Source organism: Leptodactylus fuscus, chromosome 6, assembly GCF_031893055.1.
Source record: "Leptodactylus fuscus isolate aLepFus1 chromosome 6, aLepFus1.hap2, whole genome shotgun sequence".
NCBI lineage: Eukaryota > Metazoa > Chordata > Amphibia > Anura > Leptodactylidae > Leptodactylus > Leptodactylus fuscus.
Window position 1 is genome coordinate 21,585,126 of NC_134270.1, and position 18,476 is coordinate 21,603,601.

At 40.1% G+C, this 18,476-nt stretch overlaps 1 protein-coding gene across 1 annotated transcript in view; it reads left to right on the forward strand.

Annotated features, from left to right (window-relative positions):
- The first annotated feature begins 492 nt into the window (after positions 1 to 492).
- GLP2R (glucagon like peptide 2 receptor) overlaps positions 493 to 18,476 on the forward strand; it is a 44,790-nt gene continuing 26,806 nt past the window's right edge. The window contains exon 1 of the mRNA XM_075279516.1: positions 493 to 541. Within this exon, the coding sequence (XP_075135617.1) occupies positions 533 to 541 (9 nt within the window). The 5' untranslated portion in view covers positions 493 to 532. The remainder of the gene's footprint in view (positions 542 to 18,476) is intronic.

An 18,476-nucleotide genomic window follows, 5' to 3' on the forward strand; every position in this document is an offset into this window, starting at 1 on the left:
CAGTACATAGGGGGCACATTTGTCTAATTACTGATGTTTTTAGCTCCCGCCCCTCTGACTGCGTCATTGAAAAACTTTTACACCCTGACGGGAAATCCCAATTCTTGGCTCCCATTGGATGTGCGGATGAAAAAAAAAATATGTGGAGAACAGGAACAGGGAGAGCGAGTGTCTGGAGGCGCAGACTGTGATGTGAGTGCACGGGGGCGTTCTCTCCCCGCACACATGTCCTAAAAACTTTACAAACTTGTGGCCGGTCCAGGAATGCGCTCACGCTGGTCCTGTTATTGTGAGAACATTCCGGATACTTGTAAAAGTGTCATCTGCAGGGAAGATTTTTTTTTTTCGGAACTTTTTTATGAGGTGGAAAAAGTTCATTGCCGGTATTAAATAATTAGGACGGAAGGGAATTTTTACAATTTTTCATTCTGGGACCATGGGAGGATTTAGCAGCAGCTCGGACGGCTGTAACCCCAATGGAAATCCGAAAAGCGGCTACAGAACCGCGCTGCTCCTGATCCTGCTGCTGCCTATGGAACAGGTAAGGAAGAATTCAAGTGGTACATTTTTTTATTCCTCCTTTTAAACTTTAAAACACCATCCAAAAACTTTTCATTTATTTTGATTCACCCGTGAAGATTTTTTTCAAATTTAAAATTTTTTTAAAAATAAAATGTTAATCTTTATTCAATTTTTACAGATTTTTTTTTTTTTTTTTATAGCTGTAAGGTTTTAATTTTTAAAAAGTTTTTTATTTTATACCTTATCAGTTACTTTTTATTTTTTTTTTAAAGAATTTTTTAAAATTTGTTATAGCTCGAACATGGCTCAATGTATAGTGTTAATAGGGGTGATGGACGTTCTTTCAGTGGTTAACATAAAAATGTTCGTATCCCCCAAAAATTAATTAATTAATTAAGAAAAAAAAATATTTAGAAAATAAAAAATATTTTATTACTATTTTATATATAATAAAAATAATATGTAATAAATACTTTAAAATGTAAGTAGTTAAAATCTACCTAATTCTTTCACAAATCCTATAGATAATGTGCACGTAACATTTTTGCTATATTTATATTTGGGAAAAAATAAATAAAATCAGTGTGTTGAAAAATGAAAAATTTTTTGAAAAAAATAATTTATTAAATTTAAGAAAAACTATGTCCCTTTATTTATATATTCATTTCTCTCTTATATATGGCATAACATAGTAACTTAACCTATTTTCAAGATTTAAGAAAATTGTAAGTAAATTTTTTTCGCAATTTTTGGAATTTTTGCTTCCAGGTTTCCTGTATTTCTCTTGGAATGATTTATTTTTGTATGTCCTTCTAGATGTAATAATGCTACGGTTTGTATGAAGCGGTGCGATTGTGTGAATGTCGGGAGCAGAGCTGTTTTGGTTTGGTGTTAGGAGATGAAAGATGAGCTGCTGACATTCGCCATATGGAGGATTTTCGCTGTTCTCTATTCAGATGTTACTCGGGGTCTGTAAAGTGTTTTTCGACGTCGGTAAATCCTGCAGATGTTGCATCCAATGAGCCAAGTACTTTTCTGTCATACTGGGAAAAAAAAGTTTCCAAAAACATAATTCCAATTCTAAATTTGATTTCAAGAAAAATCAAAAAAGCAAAAAATTCAAAAAGTTCAAAATCTTTAATTGTTTATAAATTCACATAAAAATAATTCTACCTTCATTTATATTACACGATGAGTCGTGGGTGACTTCAGCTTTTAAGTTTTATGAATTATGATGTTTTTATGAGTAATTTAGAGAATATTTTCGGCCTAGAACATGACATATCTCCAGACGCACCTTCTCAGAAGACAGGCTTCCCTGGAATTTCTTGGCAACCACAGAAAACAGGGAAAAGCCTCCGCAGATACTGGTACGGACAACAATATTTTATTATTTTTCCAGGAATATTACTTTTTAAAGGGACTGTCCACCTCTAAAATGTTTGGTTAGTAGCAATATTAGCTGGACTCTGATCATGTCTGATTCCATTGATATCTTAGCCAAACATGGACTCTGGTACACAAGAAGAAGAAGGTGACATGACTCAAGTTGTGCTCACCCACCCCCATCTTATCCTATAGAAGGATGACACAGATGATGGAGGTGAATGAGGAATGCTAAGATATCTATGGAAGTCTGAGATAAGTTCCCAACTTAAAGGGGCTGTCTAGGATTATGACATTGACTGTTGAAACCTCTATACTACTTACCAAGCAAAGTGCCATACATTGTATAGTGGCTGTAATTGGTATTGCGGCTCAGCCCCATTCAGTTGAATGGGACTGAGTTAAAGTCTGGCCATGTCAAGAATGGATGTGATGTCACTGGCTGTAGAAAAGGAGGTGAAACTAAATATCATAGTTATTGACACCCCTTTAATCCTATAGCCTATATTCATGACACTTACACATTTTTCAGAAAAAAAAGAACAAAACGGTAAAGTTGCCCTTTAATTTTGTCATTTAATAGAGCCAGGGTAGCCTATATTTTGGTCCTGTCTTTGGGACCTATTCACACTCTTGTATGGAAAACCCCCTTTAAAGGAGATCCTATCATACAAACACATTTTTCTCTATGTAACACATAGGAATAGCCTAAGAAAGGCTATTCTTCTCCTACCTTTCGTTGTCTTCACCGCGTCGCCGTTCCGTAGGAATCCCAGTTTTTCTTGGTATGCAAATGAGTTCTCTTACAGCACGGGGGGCGGTCCCCAGCTCTCAAAAAGCACTGAGGCGTCCCCAATGCTGCCAGAGAACTCTCTCCAGCGCCGCCTCCATCTTCTTCAGCAACGTCCTCTTCACCCGTCTTCATCTGGTGCAGGTTTCAGACTTCTAGGCCTCGGCATGCCCACAGGCCACGAGAAAATGGCTGTTTACAATACTGTGTAAGCGGCCATTTTCTCGTGGTCTGTGGGCATGCGCAGTTTGCTCTGCCCGAGGCCTAGAAGTCTGAAACCTGCACCGGAAGAAGAGGATGAAGAGGACGTTGCTGAAGAAGATGGAGGCGGCGCTGGAGAGAGTTCTCTCGCAGCATTGGGGACGCCCTCAGTGCTGTTTGAGCACTGGGGACCGCCCCCCGTGCTGTGAGAGAACTCATTTGCATACCGACAAAAACTGGGATTCCTACAAAATGGCGGCACGGAGAAGACAACGAAAGGAAGGAGAAGAATAGCCTTTCTTAAGGCTATTCCAACGTGTTACTCAGAAAAAAAATGTGTTTGAAAGATAGGATCCCTTTAAATGACGTTGGTAAAAGGGGAGGGGCTGTGATATCTTTAGTCTTTGCAACCAGTCAAGATTTCCACACACATTACATTAATGTTGGCTTATGTGACAGAACTGGCCATCAATCTAATGGGTCGAGAGATGAGGATCAAATTGTTGGATTACAACATGCCCGATCCTTCTGTTGTTGGGTTCATGAGCTGCGGTCTGGGGAGTTTGGCAGCCGTTTGATCCTCTCTACCCATTTAGAATACATGCACGCTCATTTGAGATGAGATTGCACATGTATGAGGGATCGTAAACACTAGGGCCAAACCACTGTTACATTAATAGCTATCTAATGTGTACGGTTAACATTGAGGTGCTTGAAAGGGTTAAAATAATTTCTGGTATTATGTGTAATTGTGACAAACTATCAGCAGTGATATGATACGAGGCCGGGCGTACTGAGTGTTACCTTATAAAGATATCTGGCTTAGGACGGCTACAGTCTTATAGACCAGAGCAGCTACTCTGCCGACTGCATTCTTAAGTGTGATATATTACAATCCCTCCATCATTCCGCGCCTGAACCCTCCTTACCCCCACCCCCAAATATGAAAAATACATCATGACAAGAATCAATGAATCTTTCTTTACAGCGTTAGCGCAGCCAATTATAGCAGACATTAGAAACAGATTTCATAGAAAATACAGCACCTGCCCCAAGGGGAAGATTAACCCATTGCAGGTTGTATGAAGAGCTATAAATCTTTAGTTCAGTGGAATACAGTAGCTTATATAACTATTATAGCCCCGCCACCTACAAGAATATAACTACTATAATACTGCTCCTATGTACAAGAATATAACTACTATAATACTGCTCCTATGTACAAGAATATAACTACTATAATACTGCCCCTATGTACAAGAATATAACTACTATAATACTACTCCTATCTACAAGAATATAACTACTATAATACTGTCCCTATGTACAAGAATATAACTACTATAATACTACTCCTATGTACAAGAGTATAACTACTATAATACTGCTCCTTTATACTGGAATATAACTACTATAATACTGCTTCTATGTACAAGAATATAACTACTATAATATTGCTCCTATGTACAAGAATATAACTACTATAATACTACCTCCTATGTACAAGAATATAACTACTATAATACTGCTTCTATGTACAAGAATATAACTACTATAATACTGCTCCTATGTACAAGAATATAACTACTATAATACTGCTCCTATGTACAAGAATATAACTACTATAATACTACTCCTATGTACAAGAATATAACTACTATAATACTGCCCCTATGTACAAGAATATAACTACTATAATACTGCTCCTATGTACAAGAATATAACTACTATAATACTACCTCCTATGTACAAGAATATAACTACTATAATACTGCTTCTATGTACAAGAATATAACTACTATAATACTGCTCCTATGTACAAGAATATAACTACTATAATACTGCCTCCTATGTACAAGAATATAACTACTATAATACTGCTCCTATGTACAAGAATATAACTACTATAATACTGCTCCTATGTACAAGAATATAATTACTATAATACTGCTCCTATGTACAAGAATATAACTACTATAATACTGCTTCTATGTACAAGAATATAACTACTATAATACTGCTCCTATGTACAAGAATATAACTACTATAATACTGCTCCTATGTACAAGAATATAACTACTATAATACTGCTCCTATGTACAAGAATATAACTACTATAATACTGCTCCTATGTACAAGAATATAACTACTATAATACTGCCTCCTATGTACAAGAATATAACTACTATAATACTGCTCCTATGTACAAGAATATAACTACTATAATACTGCTCCTATGTACAAGAATATAACTACTATAATACTGCCTCCTATGTACAAGAATATAACTACTATAATACTGCTCCTATGTACAAGAATATAACTACTATAATACTGCTCCTATGTACAAGAATATAACTACTATAATACTGCTCCTATGTACAAGAATATAACTACTATAATACTGCTCCTATGTACAAGAATATAACTACTATAATACTGCTCCTATGTACAAGAATATAACTACTATAATACTGCTCCTATGTACAAGTATATAACTACTATAATAGTACCTCCTATGTACAAGAATATAACTACTATAATACTGCCTCCTATGTACAAGAATATAACTCCTATAATACTGCTCCTATCTACAAGAATATAACTCCTATAATACTGCTCCTATCTACAAGAATATAACTACTATAATACAGCTCTGTATGCATTAGATAGGACAAGTTTGCTGGCACGTCATGTATATTTATGGCGTCTCTATAGTAATAATAACACTATAATAACTTGACCTCTGTGCCCTGATCTGTCAGGCATCATCTTGTCAAGTATCTGCAGCAGTCTGGGCTTGGCACGTACACGTTGCTGGTGAAGGTAATTTCCATGAGAGTAATGGATATAGATGTTGAATGTCTATGATGAGAAGTTGATTTGAGAATTAGTTGTTTGTGGCGGACATGCTAGTTTATTGTTTGAGGATAATTCTTTTGGATCTTCTCCAGATGAGGTGGACTGAAGGTGGAGCTTTTATTCAGTAGACAGCAGCAGACTCCTCTATCGTAATGGTGGGACTCCCCGCAGACACTATGACTAAGGATTGGGACATACAATACAGGCCTTACACCTGGACCCTCCCCTGGTCTCTCTATATCAGCCTAATTCAGGTCTCTCTGGAACGCCAACCATGACAAGTACCTGAGGAAGGCAGTCTTGTCAGAGACGTTGCGATATATTGAATGTTAAACAACAACAAAATTGAGGAATCCAAAAAAATAATAAAAATATATATATTTATTGAAAAAACAATAAAAAACATACAAAACATATAACATACAATGGAGGGCAACACAGAGGGGTCCGACTGTAAAAAAACAGTCCGACAGAACCGTACCCCTCTCACTACTGATGAACCAGAGAGTTTCTCCCTATATATATGGTGTATAATCCTAATTAATCAATTCCTTATACAAATAAATAAATACACTGCACCAATACAATGCACATATGTATAATAAACAAAGTGCATAAAATATACATATAAACCTCCAAAAGAGTGTAACCCCTATAACACAATCCCCAAAATTGGGGTATATTATACGTATAATGAGGAGTAACTAGTTAAGATGTGAATAGGAGGTATAACAATGAAAGTCATAGGTCCAAAGTCAATACATACCCATAGACATTTTGGCAGTGTAAGTAAACCATAAGGGGTTAACCCCGGAACAACAGGAGTGAGGGAACCAAGACACCCCGACGCGCGTTTCGCCTTAGCGTGGCTTCATCAGGAGGTGCCTTGGTTCCCTCACTCCTGTTGTTCCGGGGTTAACCCCTTATGGTTTACTTACACCGCCAAAATGTCTATGGGTATGTATTGACTTTGGACCTATGACTTTCATTGTTATACCTCCTATTCACCTCTTAACTAGTTACTCCTCATTATACGTATAATATACCCCAATTTTGGGGATTGTGTTATAGGGGTTACACTCTTTTGGAGGTTTATATGTATATTTTATGCACTTTGTTTATTATACATATGTGCATTGTATTGGTGCAGTGTATTTATTTATTTCTATAAGGAATTGATTAATTAGGATTATACACCATATATATAGGGAGAAACTCTCTGGTTCATCAGTAGTGAGAGGGGTACGGTTCTGTCGGACTGTTTTTTTACAGTCGGACCCCTCTGTGTTGCCCTCCATTGTATGTTATATGTTTTGTATGTTTTTTATTGTTTTTTCAATAAATATATATATATATTTATTATTGTTTTTTGATTCCTTAATTTTTGTTGTTGTTTAGTTGAATTAGTTTTGAGGTTATATTTGATGGATAAATTTGGTTGGTTGTGATATATTGAATGTTACCATACACGCACCAACTTCTGAATTGGATGTTCTATATCTATTACCACATGCTTTGTGCAATCTGGATGTGTAATATTTTGTAGCTGTATATTGATCTCAGTATTGTAATCAGAGAATTTTTGGAGTTCTGCCCATTCCTTCCTATGAGATCAAAGTCGGAGCTGTCACTGACATTTCATAACCTCCTTGGTTCTTGTCTTCATCTTCTCTCGGCCATGTACCTCTCTTCTTCCTTCTTCCTAGGAGGTCAAGCATTAGTCTAGTCCATTTGCCCCTTCTCCTCCCTCACCCACAATATAATTTCATAGCCTCTTATAGTAATGTATTCATTTATAAATGTCTTCATTGATGGTCCAGATGTCTGGTAGATACCATAGTCTACACATTTCTAATATTTGGGGCTTTGACTTTACGTCACTTTATGTCTTATGTTTCACAATAAGGAGATGGCAGGATTTGAGGCACCATCAACAGACCATGATCCACTAAACATGGTACCTTCTGAGGTCCCAGTACTTCTAGATGGAGCTGTAAGAGAAGTTGAGGGGTCATCTAATAGAGTGGTCCCCAACCTGTCACCACTGTTAGATTTAAGTTCCTTGACTCCACCAGATGAAACTGTACTGGAAGCCCACCTTCCAATCATCCCTAGGAAATAGACCATAGTACCCTTAATATTTGGGTGTATTATGTTGGACCATAACTGTGGTAGAGCCTGAGCCCTCCTTTGGTACTCTGGTGGGCCAATCTGACACTGCTGGTAACCCACCTCAACCCCCAGCTATGGAAAATCACAACCTCCAGCATGTCTCGTCTTGACCACTTTGGGTTGCCAGGGCAGTTTTAATTTTGCCATTACTTTGGGCCCTTTGATGGAATATTTATGGACTTGAAGTTGAACAATATCGATCCTTCTGTCCTATGACTTCATCTGTAAAGGAAGGGTCGAAAAGCCTCCAGACACATCAGGTAGTCGCCCCTTTCTCCTGAAATTGGAGAGTTTGGCTGACTTTGCTCTATGGTGGCGTATTTGGGGTCTTAACAGTTGGTTCTTTTTTTAGAACCAATGTAGTAGAAGACATTCTTAGAAGGTTTCTAGTTGTGGGAGTCATGTTGAAGGTCCAGAAGATGTTGACCTTTGTTGATAGAGGGTTAAGTAGAAGGGGTGTTATGATCTGAGATGGTCCCGATAGAGGAGAGGCAGGAGAGATCTTCTTTAAGATTTGATGCTCTGTTATATTTGGCAAACTTTCCAAGTAAAATGTTTCATTGCCGGTGGTAAGACGTCAGCCGCGATCGGAGGAGGAGACATTATTTACTAATAAAAGGTCAGCTAGAATTTCTGCTCTCGCTGCTACACCAGGCACCAAACAGCCGAGTATGTCCAGATTATAAACAAACAGCAAAGATAATAACCATCTTAATCACCCAAGAACTTCCACAAGAGACACTTAGAGGAGGCACTAAGTGGTACTGCAGGAGACTGGAGCACATCTTCTCCTCCGGCTGATCTTCACAAGTAATATATATTATGTCCTGAATATAAATGTTTTTGTCTCCCACGGTAATGGAGATGAGTCTATTACTAATCATAGATGCCCGAGACGGCCATTTATGTCGATTCTTTATCTGCCCTTATCTTGGATCTAGGCCAGTCAAAGAATTCCTTCATGTGGCCGAGCCATCAATACAGATGCATTGGGCTTATACACAGATGCCTGGAAATCTCATCCTGAAGAAATGCTGGCATCAGACGCCAGACAGTCTATCAATGGCAGATGTGTGGGTTGCGATGACACTATTAGGCATGCTAAATTTCAATATGCTTGACCCTTTGTTCCTTTCTTTTTATGTGGGATTGGATGATGCCTGAGGTATCTGCAAACTTCTAGCTAGGTTATACATCACCTGGGGCCCAGATTTGGTTTTTCATGTGAAAACTCTGACTAAGTCAGAACGGCTGGTCGGCTCTGGCCAGTGACACCTGGCACCTTTACTTATGCCCATGTCATCAGTTTTTTTTTGGTCTGCCCTTTAAATAAACTTGGCCTTTAAGCCAAGCATAGATATATTAATGATGAGGTTGGGTTGGGTGGTGATGGACTTGGTTTTTATGGTGGCTTATCATGGCACCAATGATCCAGTTTGATCAGATAAAAGATCAAGGAAAACATATGGGGTGTAGACGTCCATACACGTGACCATACTCAGATGACCATACACAGGTATGAGGGCCCTCATAATAAAAATTCAATAAAAGAGTCTGGTGTTTGGTTATACTTTGGGCCAAATCTCTTTCAGGAGGAATTTAAGGCTGTCCTGCACAGGTTCTCACTCCCTACCTGCAAAGTGGTGGGACCATCGAGGGTCCTATAGTAGCAGTATGGACTTTCTTAACACCCTAGTACAACATGTACACGTCTTGGTGACTTTAGCGAGCTAGTAAACAAGAGGAAGGGTCAGTCACTGAATGCTCTGATGGTCTCTTAGGACATCTAACTACCACTAGAGGAGAATTCCTGAGTTCTGTATGACGTAAAGGGAGAATATACTGATAATCCCTACTCTCTAGAGCCAAGAGTCTGGAAATAGCAGATGCAGAGGTTGGACCTTGGCCAGGTGAAGATTAGTATTCCTGGTAATGGGGAGTGCGGGATATACAAGACTAATATTGACACTTCACCATGAATCTTCACCAGACCCAGTCTTGTCTCCTGTTGACCCCTGGCTGTTTTCTTATGATTTTAGTCTCTAAACCATTTACCACCAGTCTTGGATACTCCCAGGACCAACGCCATGAGGACCTTTTGCTGCTGTCTAGTCTATACCAATGTAACCCAACGGTGTCACCTGCAGACCACCATGCCCATAACACGGGCAATACTGTGGCAACTCCTGGACTCATATTTGTAGGTCATGGAGACTTTCCATAACTCAAGTCATATTGAAACACTTAGTACCGGCACCTGTAGATCCTCCATGTGACTGATACAGGACCCGTGGAGAGAGGGGCCAAGCTCAGGTTGTTTCTGTATCTTACTTTCATGGGTGTTGAGACCTGCACAGTTAGCTTCTCTCCTCAGGTCCTACAATTTTGGAAACCAAGGAACAACCCATGGTGCAAGAAAGTGACAAACCAGCACCAGGCCGAGTCACCCCAAGTGGTTAAGGATGTGGTTGGAACTAGCAACCATTTTAATCTTTGCACCCTTCACCTCTAGGTAGTCTCCGTCCTTGATAAGATATAGACCAATACAGACTGATAAATCAACGACTGATGCATCTCTTGTCTCCTGGTGATCTAACGTTGTCTATGAGTAAGGATCAGGAGACCATTCCTATCTAGGTTGTTGTTCTTATGGCTGCGTCTAAAAAGGTTGAGTCATCGCTTTTCGTGCCCATCTTGCTCTAGATTTACAATCCTGGAACGTGCTAAGCAAAACTTCTTACTGGTAAGCTGAGATGTTCTGTTTCCACTACTTTCCTGATGGACAGTATTATGGTCCCCTGATGTCATTACTTCTTCTTCTTGTCCCGATTCAGCTATGGAGAATGAGGACAACAGGAAACACGCAAGTTCCTTGGCGTGTGGTCCAGCTTCTTGAGAACGTCACTGTACAACATCACAGGTTCTCCTCTTTCACGTCTATGGAAAATGACTCGCAACAGTTGTGCTCCTGGAAATGATGGCCACAGACATAAATTTAGGGCATCTTGAGAACATGTCCTTGAAGGCATCAAGAAGGATCTTGGAGAAAGTAACAAAAAAACTTGCCTGATGCTTCTTGAGAAATGGAAGAAAATAACACAAAAATAATGTAAATTGATGAACACAGATCATGTAGACTGCCATGTGTATGTTAGTACCTCTAAGTCCTCCCAGTGGGTACAACCATAGAGGTGGAACCTTGGCAGGAGCAAACTTTGCATAAATCAGTAGTAGAAGTGAATGGAAAACAGTATATTATTGGATATATCAAAGACATTAATCATACTGTTTTCTGCCCCCAAAACTATCACTCTGAAATCTTTAATGAATCCGTCTTGATAGCACAAGACAGACTGCAAGCTCATAGAAGTGTCATATTACAATTCATAATAGCAGGAGGAGTAAACAAGAGCTGAGTGCGAGAGGAGTGAATCCGGCTCAGACAGAAGCTGCTGCAGCTAAATAGGAAGTTTATTTCTCACCCCAATTGCTTTCTTAAAATCAGTGCAGGCCAGTGCTTCTCTGTAATGTCCTGTATGATCTTGCTGATACATGTGAGTGAAAGTGAAGAATTAGTAGAAGATTCTCCTCTACTGTTTGTGCTCTGTGTCAGGAATCCCAGAATACCAGCTCCTATTTCCATGACCACTAAACAGTCTCTATTTGGTCTGCAGGCCTGGACTGTAAGGCGTATGCCTAATAAGAGATCTGCCCCATCATATGTAACAATAGGTTTGGTAGTTTAACCTCGCTGGACTTCAGTCTTGTGCCTGTGATTGTCTTGTGCAGTTGGACACTCAAGTCTTGTTTCCTACGGACCTCCTGGTTTTGACCACTGACTTATCGTTCTGGTTTTACTCCAATGGCTTCTGACTTGGTTTTGACTTATTGGCTTAGACTTTGACTCTCAGATACTTGTTTTGGCAATACCTTACTCTCCTGGCACAACCTTGGCTAGTTCTTACTCTCTGTCCTCCATTTTTGCTAGTGCACACTCCTTGGTTTTGTGACCTGTGTCTCGAGCTGTAAGTCCATCCGGCCTTGCGGCGGGTTCTGATGAAAACGTTAGGGGTGTCTTAGATTCCTCAATTCTAAATAGGGTAATAGGTATCAGTTTTACTTGCTTTCTGACCTATTCTGTTGTTAGGACATTTCCGGGAATATCTCTTCCTGGGAGTTGATAACTTGGACCACCAATCACTCTGCCTATGGGAGACGTCACACCCGCTGGTCTCCAGCTGCCATCTAACGGAGAACCGAGAATCAGAGACGAAGACGGGGGAAAATGCAAAGAAAATGCAGAATGCAAGTCATATCATGGTGAACTATATTGCTAATATGCACACACTGGACTATTGCTTTATGCACAGTTTCTTGTAAGGTTAGGTTTGCCTTAAATAAGACTTCTGGGGCCACAAGATGCAGCTGCGGCCTCTTACAGACCTCACACAGCATGGCCCCCATGAGCCTTGTTTGACAGACATTCATCCAGTGCTGAGAGCCGGCCTTTGTTCCGTGTCCACAGCTTTTTCCTCCGTTCCAGCATTATTTTATATTTGTATGTAATAAATATAAGACGCTGTATAAACAAGCGCCTGGCGCCAGCTGCGCACGCTCTGCGGGAAAATAATGACATCGGAGACACAGACCGAGGACAGGACCCAATCATGCTGACCAATTGTCTAAAGGATCAAGACGTTGGAAATTTAAAGGGGAACTCCACTCACATTATCTATTATTACATTGTTTCCTTCAGTGGGTGGATCTTCAATCATGTGACTACCAGGCTCCGCCCAGATGGAAAGCAATAGAGAATATTAAAAATGGTAAATCATAAGAAATAAGGATTTTCCTCATCCACAGCCTACAAGGTGACGTCTGGTCATCACTGGTCACCTACTGGTGTGACATGATGTGATGAGTGGAGCTCCCCTTTAAATGATGGAGATTCCAATGCCTTTTGCAGTATTGTGGAAAATTGTCACTTTAATATTTAACTTCACTTTAGAAATGTTGTTGACATCAATAATTCAATAGTGATAAACTCTCTCCTAACTCAGACTCACCCAGCTTTTCCAGGCTCCTGAGGGTCACATTGTGTAATGATACACCCCTCCTAGAGCTGTATTGGCAGCCATGCTTATAGTCAACCAATTATGGCCAACATTACGTCATCCTGGGACAAGTCAATGTCATACACAGGTACAAAGGGAAAATTAACAAAATGTAATGTTCTGAGTCACTGACAAATCCCTAAATCTCTCTGTACGCTCCTCTGCAGGAAAAGAGGTAGCACTGCCATCTGTATACTGTATACATGAGAGAAGATGAGAAGGTGACAGATTTATGTATCTACAGAGGAGACGGATATAACATCGCCAGGGAAAAATGCCGACCATTACCGCACTAGTTTACATTCCACAAAGAGGATGTACATATATATATATTACACGTGCTATATAGCGGGTGTCATCTTCTACATGTTCAGCTGTGAGTTATACATCACCTTATATACAGTATTATAATTATATATAATTATATATAATTATATATGTACAGCTGGTATATAGTTATACATCCTGTATATAGTGATATGAACCATGCTGGTATAACCTGGGTATATACTGTATATAATTATATATGTACAGCCGGTGTAAGTTATATATCTTGTATATAGTGATATGGGCCATGCTGGTATATACTGTATATAATTATATATGTACAGCTGGTATACATTATACATCCTGTATATAGTGATATGAACCATGCTGGTATAACCTGGGTATATACTGTATATAATTATATATGTACATCTGGTATATAGTTATACATCTTGTATATAGTGATATGGGCCATGCTGGTATATACTGTATATAATTATATATGTACAGCTGGTATACGTTATACATAATAGTATGGACCATGCCGGTATAACCTGGGCATATACTGTATATAATGATATATGTACAGCTGGTATATAGTTATACATCCTGTATATAGTGATATGGACCATGCTGGTATATCCTGGGTATATACTGTATATAATTATATATGTACAGCTGGTATACGTTATACATAGTAATATGGACCATGCCGGTATAACCTGGGCATATACTGTATATAATGATATATGTACAGCTGGTATATAGTTATACATCCTGTATATAGTGATATGGACCACTCTGGTATAACCTGGGTATATACTGTATATAATTATATATGTACAGCTGATATAAGTTATACATCTTGTATATAGTGATATGGACTATGCTGGTATAACCTGGGTATATACTGTATATAATTATATATGTACAGCTGGTATAACCTGGGTATATACTGTATATAATTATATATGTACAGCTGGTATATAGTTATACATCCTGTATATAGTGATACGGACCATGCTGGTATAACCTGGGTATATACTGTATATAATTATATATGTACAGCTGGTATAAGTTATACATCCTGTATATAGTGATATGGACCATGCCGTTATAACCTGGGTATATACTGTATATAATTATATATGTACAGCTGGTATAAGTAATACATCCTGTATATAGTGATATGGACCATGCCGTTATAACCTGGGTATATACTGTATATAATTATATATGTACAGCTGGTATATAGTTATACATCCTGTATATAGTGACATGGACCATGTTTTTGCTCAGTGGTTAGACCGGACAGTCGCCGTCTTTCTTGATTTAGGGTTTTGTCCTCAGCTGGGAGCTTTGGCTTGAGTACAAGGCTCGGTGTTGTCAGCCAGTCCCAGAATCCTCCGGTTGATATTGGGGCTGCTGACAACCTGGGTGATTCATGATGACGCTTCTTTTATTGAACACAATGTCTGGTATGTACAGTATGTAGGATGAGGGGAGGGGGGGTCTATGAGCTAAACAGATGAGACGGAAAAGAAGGGAGGGGGTGGTGGAAAGGAAACATTATAGGGGCTGTATCAGAAGCACATTGCCCATCGTGCCAGGAATTGTAGTCTACGTCCGTTGTACGGCCACTAATTGCAGAACACATTGTGGAGATGGGGGGGGGGGATGTGATGGGGCCCAGAGGGATGTGGGCCCCTCCACTCTGTATAGTAAACCCTGGTCTTCAAGTGGTTGCCATTATTAGAAAATCATGCTTACTTTCTTTTTGAAACAGCGCCACACCTGTCGATGGATTGTAACTGGTATTGCAACTTTGCCCCATTAAATGAATAAGCTAAAGCTGAAATACCACACACATCCTTTGGTCAGGTGTGGCGCTGTTTTTGGAAGAAAGCAGATATTTTTTCTTATCCTGGACCTTCTGAGTTGCGCTCCACCTATGAGTTATGCGCATGCGCGTGACTGACTTCCGGTTTGGTGGAGCACATATGTTTTATTTCCGGTCAGCACCTTCGTCGCACACGCGTAGAGGGATGTGCCATACGCCGGTACGATGGTGAAGTAAGAGGAGAGGTCAACGATTCTTTATTTTTAAATATTACGAAGGAAAGTTTTTTATAGTATTGTTGAGGAGACAGGCTCCTATTCAGACCTTTCTCCTAGTGCCCTCCGGGTTGTTTGTGTCACGATTTTGTATTGGTAAGGAACACTCGGGGGGAGGGGCTCAATTAAGGTTGTTCCTTTATATGTTGTTTATTGTAACCATGCCGGCTAGGCTGACTAAACGGACACTTGAAAAAGGAGCGGATGCCATTCCGAAATGCGTTGCGTGCATTTTGTTGAAAGCTTCAGTAAACCATTGGTGAGGGTACGCGCGGATCTATGTATTTCCTTCATTCCATTTACTGCATAAGTTAGTGGTTTGGTCCCATTATTCCTTGTCTACACGTATCTATACAGAGACTCTGCTGCTTTTTGGTTCCCTCTGGTCTATGATACTTTTGGCAAGGTGATTATTGAGTCATCCTTGTGTTTTGATGACATCATTTTACAAAGGGTATTACGCCAGGTGCCGCGCGGTGCTGTCTTTGTGTTTTTTTTTCCAGTCCTGACAGATCAGCAGATTCAGCCAACTTTGCACGTGTTTCTGGGTATCTTTAGGTTGTGAATACGCCTCCCTCTTGTAGAGATTATTGGGGTATCTAACTGACTGCTCCCATCCCATTTCTATAATGATACATCTTCAGGGGTGACTGGTGCGCCCCCATTTCGGGGCCCTGGGATATCTCTGTATTACCATTCGGACACTGGCACTGACTATAAGCTTCGTCCTGAGTTTTACACATTCCAGCTCATTTATCTCACAGCAGCGCAGAGAATCTTCTGGAAAATACAGATAAAAGCCAGACATTTTCTCCACTTCTGTGTAAACACTCGGGTCGCATTGTGTAAATATTTAGGAATGAAGACGCGCCCCAAGTTCGCTGCGTGTGATGGAGCGTTACTACTTGTGTAATATATATAGCACAGAACAAGCAGGTGTGTTTTATCCTGCAATTCCCCCTCTTACCTCTGGGGGCAGTGTTACGTTAAGACTTCCCTGAAAGGAAAAGTCTCTGTTCACACTGCAATCTGGTGCTATGCTTGTCATGCACATATGAGTCCTATCGAAACATCTGACCCCATATCTATAGACAGGATCTTCGAAACGGCCTCCACTTACGGCTGATGGGACTCTACTATACACTGGAGGATTTATTAACCTGTCTGGGTCTTAGTTGGACATGGCAACCAATCACAAGGCATATTTCATTATACAAAATGAAAGCTGTGCTGGGATTGGTTACTCTGGACAACTAAGACAGTCTTAATAAATCTGCCCTATGACTCAGTTTGTAGAGCTCTAATACACATACTATTGTTTATACTCTACGTATATAGACAGGTTTACTGTACATGTACTCAGGGCCGCCATCAAAACTTTCAAGACGCTACAGAGTTAACTAGTAGTCAAGTAGTCAGCCGGGGATGTGCACCTTTGGCTCCTGATGACTGATGGCACGTGGTGGGGGGCTGTTACCGATTTTACATTAGGGACCAGGACATTTTAGTTACGCCTTTGCTGTCCAACTCCTACTCTTTTTGGGCTGGTTCTTACTCTTGGTTGGTCGGTTCTTGATCTTTGTGGGCCAGATCCTGCCCTTTTTGGGCCATCTCTTATTCTTTGTGAGCTGGCTTCTACGTTTTCTGCTTCTACTCTTTGTCCACCCACTTCCACTCCTTGTGGGCCTTCTCCTACTCTTTTTGGGCTGGTTCTTACTCTTTGTTGGTCGGCTCTTGATCTTTGTGGGCCAGATCTTACCCTTTTTGGGCCATCTCTTATTCTTTGTGAGCTGGCTTCTACGTTTTCTGGGTCTGCTTCTACTCTTTGTCCACCCACTTCCACTCCTCGTGGGCCTTCTCCTACTCTTTGTGGGCCGACTTTTACTTTTTGTGGGTTACTGTTCTTTATGGACTGATTTCTACTCTTTGAGCTTCAGTGGAAAAGCCTTTTAATTCGTATTAATGGAAACCTAGGAAGGCCATCTCCAATTCTCTGTGGACCAATAAACTATCTATGGAGAAGGCTTCTACTTTATATACATGACGATGACTCTACTCTGATCTGACTTCTGCCAACTTCTACTCTTTATGGACCAGCATTGGCCGTGTGGATCATCTGCTACTCTGTGTCCTAGTGGTGTGATATCTACCTTGCCTTATCTATCTGGGTCGCGCACATGAAACCTCACTCCAAATACGTTGCCCCATGTGTCAATGTTCTGACTGTTCCGTTCCATGCCCATTTTTTTGAGTCCCTCGCTTGTTGTATTAGGACAACTTTGTTTTCATAAATATCTTTTTACAGTTGATGAAAAGCAGATGCAGAAGAGAGTTTATACGTTTAGGGAACTGTTTACATTGCAATGGTCAGTGGCCGGCATCCAATCAAACCATGACAACTCTTAACATAACAAGGTGGAAGAGTATTAACAAGTTGAAGATAATCACCAGCTGAGAACCTACATCAAAAGTCTTGACGGCTCGATTCATTACTGCAGTGAGGATGTGCTCCGAGGCCTGGCGTACTATGGGAATGTCTTCCTAAGCACTTCAGAGCAACTCTGGCAATCTAATATCTTGTAAACAACTTTATGAGGGTGGAGAGTATGAGAAGATATGCGGCTAATAATGGCTGCTTCCAGAGAATTAACCATTTCGTTAGAAATTTCTCCCGCTCAATAAGGTCCACACAACGGGAGTCCTTCCAAATAGACTTGTCTATCAACTGATCAAATCTCAAGACTGAGAATGGGAGGTGTCGTGGCCGAGGGGGTTGTAATAAGTGGATATTAGAAACAACTCCAAGATTAGTGAAGGATGGAGCCAAGAGACCTTACTACAGAGAGGTGGTAGGGTGTCCAACCAGGCATAGTGAGACCTGTAGGTCTACATAGGGGATCTGGTGGACACATCATTGGAGTATAGGTAATGAATAAGAACCGTAGGGCCTGGGAAAGCGAGGTGTTTAGTGATTGAAGATGGATGGATGAGGAGATGTATTCTGGATCTTCTGCCTTGGGCACCAAAAAAGTTTTTCTGCCACTGGT